Here is a 22,985-nt window from a genome sequence, read left to right on the forward strand (position 1 = left end):
AACAACGTAACACAATCTTAAAGTTGAGGCTAAGCATTTAGGAGGAAAATCAGACAATGGGTTTTCACATAAAATGGTTGCACAAGTCTAGAATTTTTCTTCCAACTCACCATCCCTATCTTGCCCCTACCATCCTTCTCCCCAGAAAAAGATTGTGGGATGCTAAGTATCAAAATCGAGTTTTTTAAGATTGAAATTAACGGATTTTTGTTAAATAAGGGAAAGTAAATGGAGTTTAAATAACTGGTCAGTTGTCACTGTCATGAACTGTTCATTAATTTCAGGATGTTGTGTTCTCAGCATGTTTCTGCCATGAGTCATCATGTGACTAAAGACACCAATACTCAATTCACAAATCTTCATCCACATAGGATAGAATGTACAATGAAATATTGGGTCTGGAGTGCAGGATTTGCTTTCCTTCATTCCTGTGGCTCTGTCTCATCATCAAGGTATTGTGACTCAACATGTGCCACAGCTTGATGAACAATTTCCCACCATTTTGAACAATGGTCACAAACTACTCCCAGCCATTAATATGTCATTTCTGAAAAAAGCTTCAGACTGTTTTGAAGCGTTTTCTTTAACTTCCCCTCAAACATTAGCCTTTTGAGATTTGATGAAACAAGTCCTGGTACAGGAAATACTTTTCAGCCATTCAGCTGGTGTCCAGTCCGTTAAAGTTGATTTGGAGAAAGTGAGGACTGCAGATGCTGGAGATCAGTCGAATAATATGGCGCTGGAAAAGCACAGCAGGTCAGGCAGCATCCGAAGAGCAGGAGGATCAATGTTTCAGACATAAACCTTTCATTAGGAAAGTTGGGGGGGAAAGTGGGCTGAGAGAAAAATAGGATGGTGTGTCTAGGTCTTGGGCTGGGGCTGGGGGGGTAGCTGGGAAGGTGATAGGTAGATACAGGTGGGGGTTGCTGGTGATAGGTCAGAGGGGAGGGTGAGTGAATAGGTGGGAAGGAAGAGAGACAGGTAGGACTGTTCAAGAGGGTGGTGTCGAGTTGGAGGGTTGGATCTGGGATGACATGTGGGAAGGGGAGATGAGGAAACTGGTGAAATCAATGTTGATGCCGTGTGGTTGAAGGGTCCCAAGGTGGAAAATGAGGTCCCAGGTGTCGAGCGGGTCGGATTTGGAAGTGGAGGAGGCCCAGGACATGCATGTTCTTGGCAGAGTGGGAGGGGGAGTTGAAGTGGTCAGCCACAGGGCGGTGAGGTGGTTCGGTGCATGTGCCCCTGAGATGTTCTCTGAAATGTTTCACAAGATGACATCCTGTCTCCCCAATGTAGAGGAGACCATTTTGAGAGCAACAGACACAGCAGTTGAGGTGGATGGAATGTGCAGGAAAATCTCTGTCGGATGTGGAAGGATCCTTTGGGGCCTTGGATGGAGGTGAGGGAGGAGGTGTGGGCATAGGTTGTACCCCTCTTGTGGCAGCAAGGAAAGGTCCCAGGAGCGGAGTATGAATTGCTGGGGGGCATGGATCTAATGTGGGAGTCAGAGAGGGAATGGTTTCTGTGGAATGCTGATAGGGGTGTGGATGGAAATATATCTCTGGTGGGGGGTCTGATTGTAGATGATGGAAATGGCGGAGGATAATGAGCTGTATCTAGAAATTAGTGGCATGGAAGGTGAGGACTTGGGGGGGGGGGTGGTTCCATCCTCATTGCAGTTCGGGGGGAGTGGAGTTCAAGGGCAGGGGTGTGGTAAGTGAGAAGATGCACTGGAGGGCATTGTTGATCATGTGGGAGGGAAAAGTGCGGTTGCTGAAGTAGGAGACCATTTGGGATGTGATTTCACAGGTGTTTTTACATGATTGGTTTTGGAGTTGGCTTCAAGAAGGACTTGTTCAATGATCCTCCCACTAAATTCAGAAAATTAAGTGGAAACATTGGTAATGGAATTTCTCTAGCGTTCTTACGAGCCACTACTAAAATAGAGGAGCATGGTGATGACAACTATTTGGCCATTTCTGAATAATTGGCAAAGGAGTCTCAAGAAGTTGAATAACCTTCACTGATCCTTAATTTGATATGAAAGAGTGTTTAAATAATGAACAGTAAAAAGGAAAATAAATTCTTGGCTATTTACAGGGAAGTCAGCAAATAGAAGGATTAAATTTAAGATCATGGTCAAATAAACAAAGCAGGAAGTTAGTTGAGGGTTGTTAGAATCAAAGGCGCTACCAGGATCCCTTGTATTTTTTGAAAGGGAAGAAAATAAATTTTTGAAAAGTAGAGATGTCCAAAGCTGTAGAGAAGGTCAGGGACTAGATGAATAGCTGTTCTATAGAAACGAGACACAACGTGTTAAATAATAATATAGGACTAACATCTCCATATCACTTTTTGTGACAACAGAACCATCTCAATGTTTCACAGAATCATACGGTACAGAAGAAGCCCTTCGGCCCATTAAGTCTGTGCCAAATCCATACTAAACCGACATTAATCCTTCTTTCCAGAACTTGGCCCATAGCCTTGTACGTTCTAAAATTTCAAGTACTCATCCAAGTACTTTTTAAAGGTTGTGAGATTACCTTTCCTGAGCAGCCTCCCAGGGACTGCATTCCAGATACCCATCACCCACTGGATGAAAAAACATTTCCTGAACTCTCCTCTTGCCTTTCACCTTAAAAGTGTGTTCCTTGTTATTGACAGTTTAACTAAGGGGAACAGTTGTTTTATATTCACGCCCTCACTCTTGTACACAGTTATCAGGTTGCCCTCCTTTACCTTGTGTGCCAAAGAAAACAATCCAAGCTTATCAAGCCTCTCTTCACAGCTAAAGACTCCGTCTCAAGTGATTCTTCTCGGTACCTTTCAGTGCAATCATATCCTTCCTATAGTGCCAGGACCACAACTGCACACAGTACTCCAGCTGTGGCCCAACCAAAGTTGTCCATGTTTCAGACCTATACAACAATGCTCCAAATCACAATTTTGATAATTCTTTTCTTCAGATCTCTACTCATCTTCATGCTTAGCAATTCTTTATGTTTGGAAAATTCCATTGAAGCTCTGGTTTCTTTATGCCTTTAGGATTTCCACGTTAAAAAGCATCCACAGGTATCTTAGCTCAGTTGGCTGGACAACCTCACCCCTCGAATTAAATCTGCATTAGTTGTCTCTCTCGAGACAAAATTAAAAATCACACAACGCCAGTTTATAGTCCTGAAAAAGGAGCAGCGCTCTGAAAGCTCGTACTTTCAAATATTACCTGTTGGACTATGACCAATTGTGTGATTTTTAACTCTGTCCACCCCAGACCAACACCAGCACTTCCACCTCTATTGAGACCGTGGGACTATGGCTACTTTATACAGTTACTTCTTCAAAAATTTTGCAATAAACGTTTTCTGTCCAGTAAACCTTTTGAACACTTTTTAAAAGTGGGCTTAAAGATGCAACAATGAAGTTTCAGGGGAAATATTTATCGCTTAAATAAACCGAACTATTACTTAGGTACTAAAATAGCATAGGTAAAAAACAATGACTGCAGATGCTAGAAACCAGACTCTGGATTAGTGGTGCTGGAAGAGCACAGCAGTTCAGGCAGCATCTGAGGAGCAGGAAAATCGACGTTTCAGGCAAAAGCCCTTCATCAGGAATAAAATAGCGTATGCTATCGAGCATGATCATGTGACCAGGAAGCACCAACCAATCAGAAGCTAGTCACCGCCCTTTCCCACAACGGCCAATCGAAACGTAGCGTTCAACCCAACCGACCAATCAGAATGCAAACCTTCTGCCAGCCATTAGACATGCGCGTTGGGATCTGGCGCAATCTGGTCTGAGCCGGCCCGGTCCCGCCTGGGCGGAACCGGATCCGGGGCTGGGGGCGGAAATGTCGCTGGAAAGGCCTGATGCCTAGGCCCGAAGAACGGAGGGAAACGCAGCGACAGATAGCGGCTCACATCCGACCTCACTGGGTTAAAGGGGCTGTGCTGGATACTCGGAGTATGAGCTGGACGGGGAAGAGATCGCATTTCAACCATGGTGAGTACGGCTGCTTTCAGCCTTGCCCTGTCCCTTAAACCTTGCTTGCTGTAGTGGACTTGTTATTGCCAGAGGAAACGCCAAGGCTGCTCTCCTCTTGTGGGCCTTCTGTGGGAAATGCCTTCCTTCTCTGTAACAAGCCCTTTTGCAATTCTCTTTCTCTGTCTCCAAGACAATAAGTAATCTATTCCCATCTGTTTTTCATTAAGGAAGTGCAATCGGGACGCATTGTTATCACTCCTTCCATATACCGTGCAAAATGAGTTCTGCTGACATCCTTCAGGAAGGTGTATGGCATTTGCTGTGCCACTCCACAGATTTGATTGGATGCTGAAAAGAGGAAGGGAAGAGGCCATTCAGCCCCTTAAACTTGTTGTGTCCTCTCGTCAGATCATGGTTTTAAAAAAAATAATCTCCCTTGCTTACCAGTGTCAGCCCTGATGAAGGGCTTTTGCTCGAAATGTCGATTTTCCTCCTCCTCCTCGGATGCTGCCTGACCTGTGCTTTTCCAGCGCCACTCTAATCTTGCCAGTGTCAGTTCCCTGCCTAACAATTTAAATTCTCATAGAATCATGCACACTGCTGAATTCACTGTAGCATTCCTGAGAGTGGCCCTTAGAACAGTGTTGCCCAAACATTTATCTGCTAAGACTCCATTTTGAGACTTAAATTGTGACCCCTCCTCAGTGAGAACTGATAGCAGGGATATAGCTATCTTAACTGAAAGTACCATGGTAGTCATCGCTGACTTAGTGTGTTATCCTGTTCAGACCCTTTCTTTGGGAAATCCTGCCTTAGAATAATACAATACTGAAGATTGTGACACTGAGTAGTTAATGTGATATACTATGGAACCAGCTTGCATTGCTCCTGTGACTTGCACATATCCATTGATGCATTTCAGGAATCTGTTTGATTATCTATGAACAAGATGGATTCACTAGAAAGATGGATTCACTTTCATCTGAAGCTGCTAAAGTGGTGATCTGGTTTTGTTTTACCTGGAATGTAGATGGAAGATGTTATAGGTTACAAAAAGTGATGTTTTCTCTGACTGGATTTTGTAAAATGTAAATATAGTTTGAAAATGGAGCAAAAGTGCTACATCTATCCACAAAACGCTTCAATTTGTCCCCAAACTGTTGTCATCACCAGAGCAGTTGATCAGCATGTTATGCAAAAATATAAGTAGCCATTTTATGCTGTTTTATGTACACATTGAGATGGACAGGAAGAGATCGGTTAGATAATGAATCAAATCATGAAGTACTGTATTGGACGTACTTAACAAAAGAAATGTAATTTATAGTAGGGGCCAAAACTAACTTTATAAAAGTCCTGGGGGAAAATATTTGGTTCATTCTTTCCTAACACACTCTTTAAAACTAAGTGTGGACCTTGCTGAACAAGGATCTTACCCTTTTGTGTGCAATATGATATCAGCTTCCTCTATCAGCCTGTCTAGCTCCCTTTTGATTTTTTGCAACAAACTTGCAGTATTACACAATCCAGCAGCCTATTCCAAAGGTCGATAATCCTTTGGAAGCAAGTGATTCTGGCATCTAACTTAGTTCCTGCGCTTGCATAACTTTTGTCATAGCCCATGTATGAAAGTGTGCTGATGTAAAGCCCAACTGCACTCCGATAGTCTCAAAACTTAAAGATTTGATCGACTAATTCAACATCCCCAGCGTTCCTGTTTGAACTCGGGTTAACAGAACCTTGACCCAGTTTCTGCACTTGACAAGAACCACTGTAAATCAATTCTAATCACAGGCAAGCACAAACATGAATTGACTCAACCCTTCTAACTGGAACACTCTAACCTCTTAAACCTCTGCACAAACAAGCCTGGATATAATGGGTGAAGAAAGAAAATTGGTGCTATTGAACTATGTTTCTCCAATCTATGGAATTCAGATGTCCTTTTTGCTTCTTCCTGGTCCTTCTGATCTGACCACCTTATTTGTGCAACTCCTTTAGTTCTTTTGAAGAGACTGGATGGTGAGCACTAATTGTTCAGTTTCTCAGTCATTAGTTGGAGCAAATGGTGGGAGAGAAAAATTGTCTTTTAAAATTCTTGGTTACTTCATTCTCAAGGGAGTGGCAGATGCTGTCTTGCAGTCTGTAGACTACCTGCCTCTAGGTAGAACTATCAACCTGTTCAGACCTCTGAAACATTGGACAGTAGATATGAACAATAGAGGCAGAAGGTATAGGACTCCTGTATGCTATGGCAGTGTCCCTACCTCTGGATCAGGAGACTTGGGTTCAAGTCCCCTCTCCTGAGATGTGTAAAAACATTTCTGGCTATCAACTTGTTCAATCAGTTGCTGGTATGCTCATTACTTCTGGCTCCGGTTGTGGAAATCAAAATCAAAAAGCAGTCAACAATCTATCACTGGGCAAAGCTTGCTATGAAGCTGGTATTTGGCCTATTGTTCACAACTGCTTTTTCTCCTGAGATCATCACAAGGTCAATAACACATCTTTGCTTCACTTTGTGTACCTGGTCAACTACTTATATAATTAGGTGGATTAGGCTCCCACCACATTATGTTCACAATCCAGCATCTGAATGGAAATAGCTTTCTTCATTTTCTGTTGAATATTTTGCTGCTTTTGAAAGAAAAAATCACCTCTTGTAGTTGAACCAATTGCAAGAGGGGGGGGGGGAGGAAATGTCTTCATTGACCTTATTAAAATCTTTTGGTGAAAGCTAGTTGTCCCATCAGGGATATATTTCCCTCCCCACCCCGATCAGCGTTCCAGAGAGATCACTCCCTCCGCGACTCCTTCGTCAGGTCCACACACCCCCACCTCCACTCTCAGCATCTTCCCCTGCAACCGCAAGAAATGCAAAACTTGCGCTCTCACCTCCCCCCAAGGCCCCAATGGATCCTTCCATATCCATTGCAAATTCACCTGCACCTCCACACATCACTTACTGTGTATGTTGCACCCGATGTGGTCTCCTCTACATTGGGGAGACAGGCCGCCTACTTGCGGAACGTTTCTGGGACACCCGCACCAACCAACCCAACTGCCCCATGGCTGAACACTTTAACTCCCCCTCCCATTCCGCCAAGGATATGCAGGTCCTTGGCCGCCTCCATCGCTGGACCCTGACCACACGACGCCTGGAGGAAGAGCGCCTCATCTTCTGCCTAGGAACCCTCCTTACCACAAGGGATGAATGTAGATTTCTCCAGCTTCCTCATTCCCCCTCCCACTTATCTCAGTCCCAACCCCCGGATTCAGCACCGCCCTCTTGACCTGCAGTCATCTTCCCAACCTCTCCGGCCTATCACCCTTGCCCTCGCCTCCTTCCACCTATCGTATTTCCAGCCCCCCCCCCCCCCCCATCTCAGCCCGCTTGACACACCAGCCTCATTCCTGAAGAAGGGCTTATGCCCGGAACGTTGATTCTCCTGCTCCTGTGATGCTGCCTGGCCTGCTGTGTTTTTCCAGCACCACATTTTTCAACTCTGGTCTCCAGCATCTGCAGTCCTCACTTTCTCTTAAAGTTCTTGGTTATTCATTCTCAAGGGAGTGAGAGATGCTGTCTTGCAGTCTGGAGAGCTTCTGCCTCTAGATAGAACTATCAACCTGTTCAGACCTCTGAAATATGAACTCATTCTCCCAAGCTTGCATGTATTTCAAATCAAAATTTCATAATGCCAAAAGAAATAAAACAGGAGAAATAAAATAATAGGCCATTTAGCTTTTCGGTGAGATCATTTGTGATCTCAATCTCGAAACCATTTTCCTGTGCCACTCTTGTTTACCTTTATTTTTAATATATAGATCTGTCTTGAATCTATTCAACTGAGCCAGTACTGCCCTCTGGGTCAGACAGTTCTGAAGATTCTCCACCTTCAGAATGAACAAATTTCTCCTCATCTCAATCCTAAATAACTTGCACTCTATTGAGATGCTTGTTTATTCATGGTGTTTGGGCTTCACTAGCTGAGCCAGAATTGATTTGCCATCCCCATCAGACCTCAAGGTTCTACTGAACTGCCGCCTTGAACTCCTGCAGCCATTTGGTGTAGTAGGTACACACAAAGACCACCCCCAGCCAGGAGAAAGTAGAGACAGCAAGGACCTGAGTTAATCCCAGTACAAATTTTACTTGCTTGCATTAAGTTGTCTCTCATTTGTTTAAAATTGAGAATTAAAAACTTTTAATCTATTTGATCCTTCCTCGTGGCACAATTCCTTTATCTCCGTAATTAGTATGGTGAATATTTATTGCATTTCCTCCATGGAAAGTATATCCTTCACTGGATAAGGAGATCAAAACTGCAAGCACTACTGCTGGTGTGATCTATGGAATCATAGACTCCTGGTTATGCAGATAGAGGCCACTTGGCCCATTGCAAACATTAGAATATTTACTTCTGGTGCTTCAAGATTATCCAGAAATGTAAAGCTAACTGTCTTAAACCACTCTGTTCTCTCCATCACCTTTTGTATCAAACAATGATTCCATGATCTTCTTTAACAGCAATCAATATCATTGATTAGATGTTGCTGTGTATTCCTCCTTCCATAAGCCTACTATTGAAAGGTCGACCCCCTCCCTGCCCTGAACTTGCATTTTTCTGTAATTGGTCTCCTAATTAAAGTTGTGCCTCCTCTGAAGTTAACTTATCCATGAGACTCGCCTCCTGTTACCTAGACCTTATTGCCACCAAACTAGTTATCACCTGACAGCAGCACCCCACCCACCCCTCGAATCATGGCCACACTCTAACATAATTGACCATACCATCTTCCTTTCTTTCTTCTGTTAAACTGGCTTGGACAACTTTCAACTAGTCCTATTCTTATCTATTTACTGTAATACTAACCATAGTAGGGCTTCTAATGGCTTTACCTGCTACCTCTCCCTTGTCTGTGGTGTTTCCTATGAATCTAGCCTTGGTCCTCTCCTGATAATCTATATCATGCACCTTTAGTGAGTCTTGTGAAAGCAAAGTGTTAGGTTTCACATGTAGTTAGTTGAGCTCTGCTTTGTTGTCATTTCTTTGGACTCCCCTGCCATTGCTAAATTTTCAGGCTGCTATTCAACATAAAATTATAGAGATGTACGACACAAAAGCAGACCCTTCAGTCTAACTCTTCCTTCGGATCAAATATGATAAATTAATCTAGTCCCCTTTGCCAGCATTTGGTCCATATCCCTCTAAACCTTCTTATTCATATACCCATCTAAATGTCTTTTAAATGTTGTAATTGTACCAGCCTCCTCCACTAGCTCTGGCAGCTCATTCCATGCACCCACCACCCTATATGTGAAATGTTTTTAAATGTTTCCCCTCTCACCTTAAACCTTTAATTAACTTCCTTCCTTTGCAAGAAGGAAATTTGCTGTCCTTGCTTTGACCTACAGGTAACTCCAGATCTACAACAATGTGGTTAGCTCCTAACTGCTCCCAAGAACAATTAGGGATGGCAACAAGTGCCTATGGTGTGTGTTACAAAACTTCATTTAACACCTGCAGGATCCCACCCGCCACCATCAGGATGATGTGGATGAATGAAATGGAAATATCAACACGCATTGATATACATGTCACAGATAACGCCCGCCAGCACTTCCCTGTAGTACTCTGTTAGTAACACTGTCCTGACCAGAGCTATTTCCGTTACGATCCACAATTTTCAGAACAGTGCCTGTGAGTTTGCAACTAAATTCCTATATTTCTGAAAAGTTTGTCTGAATATGTATTGTTCCTGTACTTACAGGCTCTCTTCTTAAATTCCTGATGAAGGGCTTATGCCCGAAATGTTGATTCTCCTGTTCCTTGGGTGCTGCCTGACCTACCATGCCTTTCCAGCACCACACTTTTCAACTCTGATCTCTATCATCTGCAGTCCTCACTTTTTTCCTTGTCGTCTTCCATTATCCTGATAAATTGTTTGAAGAACACCAGCAAATTGACAAGAGATGATTTTTTCCTGAAGCCATGTTCTGTGCTCCTAATAATCCCTTACATCTCTGTGTGGTAGTGTAGAGCTAGGATAGTCCATTATTAAAGATGAAATTGCAGAGTATGTGAAAGTGCATGGTAAAATAGGGCTGAGTCAGCACAGCTTCATCAAGGGGATGTCATGCCTGACAAATCTGTTAGAATTCTAACTGGATTCTAATGAGCATGTCTGACAAAGGACAGCCAGTGGAAGTCGCCTATTTGGATTTCTAGAAGGCATTTAACAAAGTGATGCACAGGAGGCTAATAAATAAGATCAGAGGCCATGGTGTAAGGAGCATGGTACTGTCATGAATAGATGACTGGCTACCTGGCCAAAATCAGTGAGAAGGGATAAAGGAGATTTTTTTTCAGGGTGGCAGCCAGTGACTAGTCAAATTCTGCAGGGGTCAATGTTGACACTACAACTTTTCCTGTAATGTATTAATACTCTGGACGAAGGAACTGAGGGCATTGTTACTAATTTTGCAGATGAATCAAAGATGGGCTAAGTAGTGTTGAGGAAGTGGGGAGGCTGCTGAAGGACTTGGACAGTGGGCAAAGAAGTAGCTGATGGAATAAATGTGGGTTATGTACTTTAGTAGGAGAAATGAGGCAAAGACTGTTTTCTGAATGCAGATGCACTTTGGAAATCTGAAGCACAGAGATTTGAGAGAATCCTGAACTAGAACTCCTAAGGTTAACTGCTAACTGAACTTGCATGTTAGGAAGGCAAATGCAATGTTAGCATTCATTTCAAGAGGGCCACAGAGTAGAAACGTATTGCTGGGACTGTTTAAAGCTCTGGTCAGACTGCATTTGGAATACTGTGAGCAGTTTGGGCCTTATATTTAAGGACAATGTGCAGGTGGTGGGCATCCAGTGGAAGTTTAAAATAATGAGCCTGGGGATAGAGGGCTTATCATTTTGAGTTGTGATTGAGGACTCTGTGTCTGTACTTGATGGAATTCAGAAGGTTGAAGGGGATGTCATTGAAACTTGCAGGATACTATGAGGTCTCGATAGATGATTCCACAACTAGGAGAGACTAGGGCCTAAGGGTCCTTTGCAGTGGCTCCAGATCCAGTTTCGTTAAACTGAGATGCTGATTTTGAATACCTTTTGAGCCTCTGAGTGAAGGGTTGACCCTTCAGAACTGACATGAGGAATTTCTTCAACCAGCGGGTGGTGAATCTGTGGAACTCCTTGCTGTAGAAGGCTTTAGTGGCCAAGTCACTGAGTGTACAGCAGTCCACACCCCCTTCCCAAATATCTGTGGGGGTTATGTTCCAAGACCTACCATGGTTTGGAGCAAACCCATTCATTTCAATGGGAAACTTGTGTTTGTGGCAGCCCCCAGTCCCTGGTTCCATAATATGTTCAGGCTACGGGTAACTGAAACTGTGGAAAATGATTCTGTGGATATGAGTCGCCCTGTATTCAAGAGAGGTTCTTTTATTAGTAAGGAATCAAAGGCTGCAGGAGGAAGACAATCAAATGGGGTTGAGAAACCTAGCAACCACAGTCAAATGGCCTAATTCTCCTCATCTTATGGTCTCTACTTGTTGTTTTAACTGACCAGTTCAGTGCCCTCTATGGTGCCTTCATGTGTCTCTTTTGCCTTTTGTCGTGAATAGTTCATTGCGTTTCCTTTTTGAGTTTAATTTCCTATTATGCATGTTGCTGTTTACTGTAAGTTATTCCTAAACACAGTTACCAGTATTTTACACAAAGTTGTTGTATTGGGTCCTCTTTTAATATATCCTCTAATATTGCTCTTTTACCAGCCCTCATGCACTGGATTGAATTAATTTGCATTTCCCTCAATACCAATTACATTTATCTACATTTGTTATCTTGGTCCAGTTTTGAAAAGATCCAGATTCTCATGTATTGAGTTGCACGATTTCCTGCTCATTACAGTGGCTTCAGATTTAGTTTTGTTAAACTGAGATGTTGCTTTTGATGCCTTTTCCAAGTCATGATTTGGAGGAGCCAGTGTTCCACTGGAGTGGACAAAGTTCAAAATCTCACAACGCCAGGTTATAGTCCAACAGGTTTATTTGGAAGCACTAGTTTTCGAAGCACTGTTTTTGTGATTGTGGAGCAGGACTATTCTGCTCTTAAAGCCCTGCTCCATAACCACCTGGTGAAGAAGCAATGCTTCGAAAGCCAGTCCTTCCAAATAAACCTGGTGAAAATGAGGACTGCAAATACTGGAGATTAGAATAGTGTGGGGTGCTGAAAAAACCCACCATGTCAGGTAGCATTCGAGGAGCAACAGTCCTTCATCAGGAATGAGGCTGTAAGCCAAGGGGGTGGGGCTGGGGGAAGGTAGCTGAGATTGCAATAGGTAGATGGAGGTGGGGGTAAGAGAGGAGGGTGGAGCATGAGGACGGTGCCAAGTTGGAAGGTTGGCACTGAGATAAGGTGGAGAAATGAGGAAACTGGTGCAATTAGTGTTGATGCCATGCGGTTGGAGGGTCCCCGAGGTGGAAGATTAGGCGTTCTTCCTCCAGGCATCGGGTGGTTAGAGAGTGGCGATGGACGGTGGCCAGGACCTGCATATCCTTGAAGGGGGAGTTTGTGTTCGGCCAAGGGGCAGTGGGATTGGTTGGTGCGGATGTCATGGAGACGTTCTCTGAAGCATTCTGAGAGTCTGTGTCCTGCCTCCAATGTAGAGACTGCATCAAGAGCAATGGATACAGTAAATGACGTGTGGAACTGCAGGAAAAACTGGATGTGGAATGCTCCTTTGGGGCTTTGGACAGAGGTGAGGGAGGAAGATGTCGATGCAGGTTTCACAATTTCTGTGGTGGTGGGGAAATGTGCCTGGAGGGGAGGTGGGTTGGTGAGGGGTGTAGACCTGACCAGCTTATCTCCACGTACCTTGATACTGTCCTATCTCCTCTGGTCCAGGAACTTCCCACATAAGTTCGGGACACCACCCATACCCTCCACCTCCTCCAAGACTTTTGTTTCCCTGGCCCCCAATGCCTTATCTTCACCACGGTCCTCCACTCCCTATATACCTCCATCCGCCGTGACAAGGGCCTCCAAGCCATCCACTTCTTCCTCTCCTGACATCCCCACTAGTGCCTTTCTGCTGACGCTTGATCATTTCTCATTTGAATCCTTCCACTTCTTCCCTACAAAAAGGGCTAGCTATGGACACCCGCATGGGGCCCAGCTATGCCTGTCTCTCTGTCGATTACGTGGTAAAAACAATAACTGCAGATGCTGAAAACCAAATACTGGATTAGTGGTGCTGGAAGAGCACAGCAGTTCAGGCAGCATCCAAGGAGCAGCTGTAATAGTCCATCTTCCGTAGTTACCCTGGCACCATTCCCCACCTTTTCCTCCTCCTATGCTGATAACTGTATCGGCACCACCCCTTTTCCCCCACGCAGAGGTTGCACAGGTCATCATCTTCACCAACACATTCCATCCCAACCTTACGTTCACCTGGACCATCTCCGACACCTCCCTCCCCTTCCTGGACCCCTCCATCACCATCAATGGTGACCGACTCAACACACTGATACCTTCTACAAACTCGCTGACTCCGACAGCTACCTGAACTACACCACCTCCCACCCTGCCTCCTGTAAAAATGCTATCCCTTATTCCCAATTCTTCTGGCTCTGCTGCATCTGCTCCCAGGAGGGCCACTTCCACCACAGAACAAAGCAGGTTACGGTCTTTAAAGAAGGAGGCCATTTATCCCTCCCACGTGGTGGTTGATGTCCTCCAGCGCATCTCATCCACCTCCTGCACCTCTGTCCTTAAGCCCACCCACCCCTGTCCTTAGCTTCCACCCAACCAACCTCTGTATACATCGCATCATCGTCTGCCGTTTCCGCCACCTACAAATGAACCCCACCACCAGAGATATATTTCTCTCCCCGCCCCATCCGTTTACCGTAAAGACCATGCTTTCTGCAGCTCCCCTGTCAGGTCCATGCCTCACCAACCTGCTGTCCCCTCCTGTCACCTTCCACAGCCACTGCAGAATTACAAAATTTGTGCCCACACCTCCCAGCTCACCTCTGTCCAAGGCCCCAAAGGAGCTTTCCACATCCATCAGTTTTACCTGCCTTCCATATACGTCATTTACTGTATCTGTTGCTCCTGATGTGGTCTCCCCTAAATTGGGGATACAGGATGCCTTTTCAGAGTGCTTCAGAGCACATCTCCGGGACACCTGCACCAACCAACCCCAATGTCCTATGGCTGAACACTTAAACACCCCCTCCCACTCCGCCAAGGACATGCAGGTCCTGGGGCTACTTCATTGCTATCTCCCTAACCAATCTGCGCTCTGAGGACCTTCCAACCCCATGGCATCAATGTGGTTTTCACCAGTTTCCTCATTTCCCCTCCCTCCACCTTATCCCAGTTCCAACTTGGCACCGCCCTCAGACCTATCTCCCCTGTCCATCTTCCTTCCCACCTATCTGCTCCACCCTCCCCTCCGACCTATCACCATTACCCCCACCCCTGTCTACCTATTGCGCTCTCAACTATCTTCACCCGCTAGCCCACCCCCCTTCCCATTTATCTCACCACACTCCCTCAGCTCACAGCCTCACTCCTGATGAAGGACTTTTGCCCATAACATTGATTTTCCTGCTCCTTGGATGCTGCCAGATCTGCTGTGCTTTTTCAGCACCACGTTTTTTCAGATAAACCTGTTTTACTATAACCTAGTGTTTGTGATTTTTTTTAAAGTCACTTTCTCAATGTATTTTTCAGATTTTCTCTCCCTATGATTACTTGCCTCTTCCCAATTTATTTTTCACGACTTTTCTTAATTTTTCATCCTAATCTATGATTTTCTACCTCATTAGTTTCCTGTAACAGAAGTTTTTTTTAATCTTGGAAAAATTGAAGCTATTTTACAAATGTGATTTTCCTAGTTATTATCAACCCCTGTGCTATTTTAGATCTCTTATTTTCACTCGATCTCTAAAACAGTTTTGAAGGTCGTTCCTACTTTTTAAAAAAAAGTCATTTCCTAGCATCTCTATAATAAAGTTCTGTGCTTCCTCCTTCCTAATTGTCAGGAATCTCTCCTCCTGCCATGGTTTCAAACTGTTTTCTGGGTTAATTAATAAACCTAATGGGGGCGTAAAAAAGGAGTTTGACAAAGTACTAGATTGGATAGAGAATTGGTTGGCTAATAGGAAACAAAGGGTAGTGATTAACGGCTCCATTTCGAAATGGCAGGCAGTGACCAGTGGGGTACCGCAGGGATCCGTGCTGGGACCGCAGCTTTTTACAATATATGTAAATGATATAGAAGATGGTATCAGCAATAACATTAGCAAATTTGCTGATGACACAAAGCTAGGTGGTAGGGTAAAATGTGATGAGGATGTTAGGGGATTACAGGGTGACCTGGACAAGTTAGGTGAGTGGGCAGATGCATGGCAGATGCAGTTTAATGTGGATAAATGTCTGGTTATCCACTTTGGTGGCAAGAACAGGAAGGCAGATTACTACCTCAATGGTATCAAATTAGGTAAAGGGGCTGTTCAGAGAGATCTGGGTGTTCTTGTCCACCAGTCAATGAAGGCAAGCATGCAGGTACAGCAGGTCGTGAAGAAGGCTAATAGCATGCTGGCCTTCATAACGAGGGATTGAGTATAGAAGCAAAGAGCTGCTTCTGCAGCTGTACAGGGCCCTGGTGAGACCACACCTGGAGTACTGTGTACAGTTCTGGTCTCCAAATTTGAGGAAAGACATTCTGGCTATTGAGGGAGTGCAGCGTAGGTTCACGAGGTCAATTCCTGGAATGGCAGGATTGCCTTACACGGAAAGACTGAAGCGACTGGGCTTGTATACCCTTGAGTTTAGAAGACTGAGAGGGGATCTGATTGAAACGTATAGGCTTATGAAAGGATTGGACACTCTGGCAGGAGGGAACATATTTCCGTTGATGGGGGAGTGCCGAACCAGAGGACACAACTTAAAAATACGGGGTAGACCATTTAGGACAGAGATGAGGAGAAACTACTTCACCCAGAGAGTGGTGGCTGTGTGGAATGCTCTGCCCCAGAGGGCAGTGGAGGCCCAGTCTCTGGATTCTTTTAAGAAAGAATTGGATAGAGCTCTTAAAGATAGTGGAGTCAAGGGGTACGGAGATAAGGCTGGAACAGGATACTAATTAGGAATGATCAGCCATGATCATATTGAATGGCGGTGCAGGCTCGAAGGGCAGAATGGCCTACTCCTGCATCTATTGTCTATTGTCTATTGTCTATTGACTTGCCTTACAAATTCTGAATAAGATCTGATTATGTCCTTTAATGCAGAGATTGATTTTCAACTCAAGCAGTTACAACTTGCGTCTTGTGCATAAGTAGCAGGGAGTATGCAATTTGTACTGACTGCTTCTATGTGGTTAATTTTGAATTTTGACATAGATTCACATTCTTGACAATTCACCATGTCACTTTGTGGCTGATCGCTCCCATCTCACTATGGTTTGTTATAGTTTTTGTTCTTGCAGCTAGTGTCTGAGCACAATCAGCTTTTTCTTTCTGGTTTCTATTTTGTCCCTGTTGGTGTGTTGAATGTACAAATAAGTTAAGAACTCAAATCTATCTTTTTATAAAAGCCAAATACTGTGGATGCAAGAAATCTGAAGCCATTCTGAAGAATAATACTAAACTTGAAAGATTAACTCTTGTTTCTTTTGGCACGGATGCTACCTGAGTTTCTCCAGCCTTCTGGCTTGGTCCTAAGCATTGTCTAAAGGTGGAATTAGACTGTTTGAAGTGAATTGGTTGGGTTTTTGTGTCAAGGTATTTTAAGGTGCTTTCACTTGTGTTTTCACAGCTTTTGTTTCGGGTCACTGTGGTGGGGTGCAGAGTGGCATTTTGCATGACTCTTTTCTGAAAGAGGCAGATAATCCCATGTTGATATGCCTGACCAAGAAATGTCGTCATAGCGCTTGCTGTTCAGAGAACCCCATGCAGCCACGCTACCAACTACAGTAAAATAGTCTGTACTGGACATAATTGAATAAAACTTTGCAGAAACTGTATTCCATATTAACCCCACCATTTCTACTGATTCGGAAATAAAACAGCCACGTATTGCTGCAATTTATGGTCTTTGGAAAGATTGTACTTTCATTGAGAAGGTTTTTTTTAAATGCTCATCTGAACATATGATCACTATAGTTGCTGTAGTGTGATGAAATTAAATCCATTGCAGCTTTAACTGTTGCATGGTTAGCTGTTTAGTGAAACCCTTGGAGGAAAGGGACTGTACTTTATGTTGTCACATAAATGTATGTTTTCGTCCAAAATTCAGTTTGTGGCAAAACTGTTAGTGAGGATCAATATATCTAAAAGTGAAGGAAATGTGCCTCTAGAGTCCTAAACATTGAATGTTTAATTTCTGCCTCTATGGTCAACAAAGGTATGAAAAAAGTAACAATACTGAAATCTCATTTCACATACTACAAGGTACTTTAAAAGCTGTGTAGAGTCATGAACTTCTTGACTATACAGGTGTTAGTAAAATGTAATTGCTATGAGTATGAATTTTTTTTTGCTGTTTTAGTTCTTTTACTCTGATATATAAATCGCAGTCTGGTGTAACATCAATCTGTCATAACCTGAAGATGCAGATCCTATATTGCCAGTATGCTGTCATGTTAGCTCAAAGTTATTGGCCTAATCACCCAGAAACCTGGACTAATAATCTGCAGACTTTAAATTGTACCACTGTGGGAGTATTTAAATTCAGTTAATTAAAATAAATCCAAAATAAAAACCTAGTCTCCAGATTCTGGAATGGTGATCATGAAGCTACCATGTTGTCATAAAAATCCATCCCATGATGTTTCTTGAAGTAAATCTGGTATTGCAAGTGACCACTGATGCAGAGCAATACAATTAAGTCTTAACTGCCCTCTAAGCCACTTTTTTGTGATCAAGAAGGCAGCACAATTTCACCATACCTAGGTTAATTCAGGGGTCGGCAATAAATCCTTAGGTGTTAGAGGGAGCAGAATTACAGCTGAATTCATTCACATCCCATGAATGATTTAAAAATTTACTCCAGCAACATAAGCAAGCCTGTATATTAGAACAAGTGAATTACTTTAGTAACGAGAGTGCTGAAATAAGCAACAAAAATATTAAGAATAAGGAGTTCCAAAGTAACATGAGTGTGCCTTGATTTTAAAATTCTCCTTTCCCTCTCTCAACTTTACCCCTCAGTATCTCTAATCTCATTCAAAATATTTACGTTTGTCTGGCTCTGGTCATAGTCATAGAGATGTACAGCACAGAAACAGACCCCTCGGTCCAACTAGTCCATGTCAATCAGATATCCCACCCCAATCTAACCTCACTTGCCAGCACCTGGCCCATTTCCCTTCAAACCCTTCCTATTCATATATCCATACAGTTGCCTTTTGAAATGTTGAAATTGTACTAGGCTCCACCACTTCTTCTGGCAGCCCGTTCCCCACAAGCACCTCCCTCTGCATGAAAAAGTTGCCCCTTCGATCTCTTTTTATACCTTTCCTCTCTCACCCCAAACCTGTACCCTCTAGTTCTGGACTCCCTGATCCCAGGGAAAAGACCTTGTCTATTTACCTTATCTGTGCCTCTCATGATTTTATAAACCCCTATAAGGTCACCCCTCAGATTCTGATGCTTCAGGGAAAACAGCCCTGTTCAGCCTCTCCCTCTAGCTCAAATCTTCCAACTCTGGCAACATCCTTGTAAATCTTTTCTGAACCCCTTTCAAGTTTCACAGCATCTTTGTGATAGGAAGGAGACCAGAATTGCATGCAATATTCCAACAGTGGCCTAACTGATGTCCTGTACAGCTGCAACATGACCTTCCAACTCCTGTACTCAGTACTTTGACCAATAAAGGAAAGCAGACCAAACGCCGCCTTCACTATCCTGTCTACCTGCGACTCCACTTTCAAGGAGCTATGAACCTGCACTCCAAGCTCTCTTTGTTCAGCAACACTCCTTAGGCCCTTACCATTAAGTGTATAACTCCTGCGAAGATTTTCTTTACCAAAATGCAGCACCTCTCATTTATCTGAATTAAATGCCATCTGCCACTTCTCAGCCCATCTGATCAAGATCCTGTTGTAATCTGAGGTAACCTCCTTCACTGTCCACTAAACCTCCAATTTTGGTGTCATCTGCAAACATACTAACTATACCTCTAATGCTCACATCCAAATCATTTATATAAATAACAAAAGGTAGAGACCCAGCACCAATCCTTGTGGCACTCCACTGGTCACAGGCCTCCAGTCTGAAAAATGACCCTCCACCATCACCCTCTGTCTTCTACCTTTTGAGCCAGTTCTGTATCCATTGTGAGACATGATTTCCCATGTACATAGCCACGTTGACTATCACTAATCAGTCCTTGCCTTTCCAAATACATGTACATCCTGTCCTTCAGGATTCCCTCCAACAACTTGCCCCCCACCGATGTCAGGCTCACTGGTCTATAGTTCCCAGGCCTGTCCTTATACCTTTTCTTTAATAGTGGCACCACGTTAGCCGATCACCAGTCTTTCGGCACCTCAGCTGTGACTATTGATACAAATATCTCAGCAAGGGGCCCAGCAATCACTTCCCTAGCGTCCCACAGAGTTCAAGGACCTGAGGATTTATGCACTTTTATGTGTTTCAAGACATCCAGCACTTCCTCCTCTATAATATGGAAATTTTTCAAGATGTTACCATCTATTGCCCTACATTCTATATCTTCCACGTCCTTTTCCACAGTAAGCAATGATGCAAAATACTCCTTTAGTTTCCTCCCTCATCTCCTGTGGCTCTACACAAAGGATGGCTTGCTGATCTTTGAGGGGCTGTATTCTCTCCCTAGTTACCCTTTTGTCCTTAATGTATTTGTAAAAACCCTTTGGATTCTCCTTAACCCTATTTGCCAAAGCTACTCATGTTCCCTCCTTGCCCTCCTGATTTCCTCAAGTATACTCCTGCTGCCTTTATACTGTTGTAAAGATTCAGTTGATCTATCCTGTCTATACCTGACATGTTTCCTTCTTTTTCTTAACCAAAACCTCAATTTCTTTAGTCATCCAGCATTCCCTACACCTACCAGCCTTTCCTTTTCATCCTAACAAGAGTCCAGAGACAGAATATTCTTGTTATCTCATTCCTGAAGGCTTCCCATTTTCCAGCTGTCCCTTTTACCTGTGAACATCTGCCCCCAATCAGCTTTTGAAAGTTCTTGTGTGATAAAATCAAAATTAGCCTTCTCCAATTTAAGACTCCAACCTTTTAGATCTGGTCTATTCTTTTCCATCACTATTTTAAAACTAATAGAATTCTGGTCACTGGCCCCAAAGTGCTCCCCCACAGACATCTCCCGTCACCTGCCCTACCCTGTCTTATTTCCCAAGAGTAGGTACATCCACATATTGAATCAGAATTTTCTTGTACGCATTTAACAAATTCCTCTCCATCTAACCCCTTAACATTGTCAGTCCCAGTCTGTTTAGAAAGTTAAAATCCCCTACCGTAACCACCCTATTACTCTTAAAGATAACTGAAATCTCCTTAAATTTGTTTCTCAATTTCCTGCTATTAGTGAGTCTATAATACAGTCCCAATAAGGTGATCATCCCTTTCTTATTTCACAGTTCCACCCAAATAACTTCCCCAGATGTATTTCTGGGAATATCCTCCCTCAGTACTAAGTTAAAAATCACAACACCTGAAATACATCCAGGAAATACACCTTATTGGGATTGTATTATAGACCCATCTGATGAAGAAGCAGTGCTTTGAAAGCTAGTGCTTCCAATTGAACCTGTTAGCCTGGTGTTGTGATTTTTAACTTTGTACACCCCAATCCAACACCAGCATCTCCAAATCATGACTCCCTCGCTACAGCTGTAATGCTATCCCTCATCAAAAACGCCACACTCTCTTCTCTTACCTCCCTTTCTGTCCTTCCTGAGCATTTGTATTCTGGAATATTAAACTGTCAGTCCTGTCCATTCCTGAGCCATGTTTCAGTCATCGCTATGATATCCCAGTCCTGTTCCTAGCCATGCCGAGTTCATCCGCCTTCCCTGTTAGGCCTCTTTCATTGAAATAAATGCAGTTTAATTTCAGTCCTACTTTGTTCTCTGCTTTGACCCTGCTTGCCCTAACTGTTTGGCTTGCTTGTTTTCTCAACTGTATCAGTCTCTGATTAATCTCTTTGCTCACTATCCCCCTGGGTCCCAGCCACTTCCCCCACCTTACTAGTTTAAATCCTCCTGAGCAGCTCTCACAAATCTGCCTGCCAGTCTAGTAGTCCCCTTCCAATTCAGGTGCAATCCGTCCTTCATGTAGAGGTCACTTCGACCCCAGTAGAGGTTCCAGTGATCCAAAAATGTGAATCCTTTTCCCGTTCACCACCACCTCAGCCATACATTCATCTGCTCTATCCTCCTATTCCTATCCTCACTAGCTCGTAGCACCAGGAGTAATCCAGATAATACTACTCTAGAGGACCTCCTTTTTAAATTCCTGCCTAACACACGCTATTCTCCCTTCAGAATCTCATCCTTTTCCCTTCCTATGTCATTGTACACATTTGAACCAATGACCGCCTGCTGGCCCCTCTCCCCTGTGAGAACATTCTGCCCCCTCTCTGAGACATCCTTGATCTTGGCACCAGGGAGGCAACACACTATGGATTTTTGGCTGCTGACCACAGAAACATCTGTCTGTGCCTTGGACTAGAATCCCCTCATGTAATCGATTTCTTGGAACCTGATGTACCCAGCACTGCATTAGAGCCAGTCTCAATACCATGTTCATGCTCCATTCCCCTGAGAACCTTACCCCCTACATTTCCAAAACAGCATACTTGTTTGAAATGTGGATAGCCATGGACTAGCTGCCTATCTCTCTCACCTTTCCTGGAGTTAGCCCATCTACGTGATTGCATCTGTGACTTTACCTTCCTATAACTGCCTTCCATCACACCTCCTTGCTCTTGTAAATTCCTCATTGCCTCTGTTGCTCCAAAATTCGCTGTGATAGGATTTGCAACCTATGGCATTTATTGCAGATATAATCCTCAGTAACAGGTAAATCTCCCTGAACTCCCACATCCAACAAGAGCACATCACTCTACTGAGGGCTATTTTTGCCGCTTCCAATCTGCAGACCCAGAAAATAGCAGTCTTATTCCTCTACAGAACACACTACTCCTGGCTAACTTAATATTAATGGTTTATATTTTTAATTTTAATCAAGACTTATTTCAATAAAACATATAATCAAGAAAAAACTCACTCTACTCACTACTGCAGACTTACAGCAAGGCCACTAAACAATTCAACTTATCTGTCTCTGTGCTGTGACCTCTTCCCAAACAACAGATTCCTCCAAGATCAGTTGTGAATTTCACTGTTTGTTAATTTTCCCAGATGCACACCGATGTCCAGTGATACATATATTCAACAACAAAGGCAGTAACTGCACTTCTTTCTCTCCTGCATAGACCCTGTGTTACCTTTGTCAGTACCTCTCCCCTTTTAACAGTGCTGTCGTTTTGGATCTTGGGAGAAAAAAGTCAAAACAATGCAACAGCAAATAAAACAGTAATTGTTCCTCCTGGAATTTGAGGAAATCCCTTCCAACACCTATAATACCTCAAAAGGAAAAGCTTGTTACAGCCAGAAATTTTTCCCTCCTCCATCTTGGATTGCCCAGAATCCTTGTCTTTAAGCATTTTTGATTCTGATCAATCCACCGTTTGGTAGCCAAGATGTAGTTATCTTGGCTTTTTAAGTGCTGAGATTCCCCCTCTACTTCCAAAGTTTTCTTCTCTTTATGATACTATTAAAGCCTATTGCTTTGACCAGGCTTTTGGTCATCTGATCTAATTGTGTATTGATGTCACTTGATTTTATAATCCTGTGAAGTGCCTTAGAATGGTTTATTATTTTGGTCTGATGCAGATGTTGAGTGAATATTTCGC

At 43.5% G+C, this 22,985-nt stretch overlaps 1 protein-coding gene across 1 annotated transcript in view; it reads left to right on the plus strand.

Moving 5' to 3' along the window:
- The first annotated feature begins 3,773 nt into the window (after positions 1-3,773).
- xpo6 (exportin 6) overlaps positions 3,774-22,985 on the plus strand; it is a 131,601-nt gene continuing 112,389 nt past the window's right edge. Inside the window, exon 1 of the mRNA XM_072559681.1 lies at positions 3,774-4,005. Coding sequence (XP_072415782.1) covers positions 4,003-4,005 — 3 coding nt within the window. The 5' untranslated portion in view covers positions 3,774-4,002. The remainder of the gene's footprint in view (positions 4,006-22,985) is intronic.

The sequence above is a fragment of the Chiloscyllium punctatum genome, chromosome 40 (assembly GCF_047496795.1).
Source record: "Chiloscyllium punctatum isolate Juve2018m chromosome 40, sChiPun1.3, whole genome shotgun sequence".
In the NCBI taxonomy this organism is placed as follows: domain Eukaryota; kingdom Metazoa; phylum Chordata; class Chondrichthyes; order Orectolobiformes; family Hemiscylliidae; genus Chiloscyllium; species Chiloscyllium punctatum.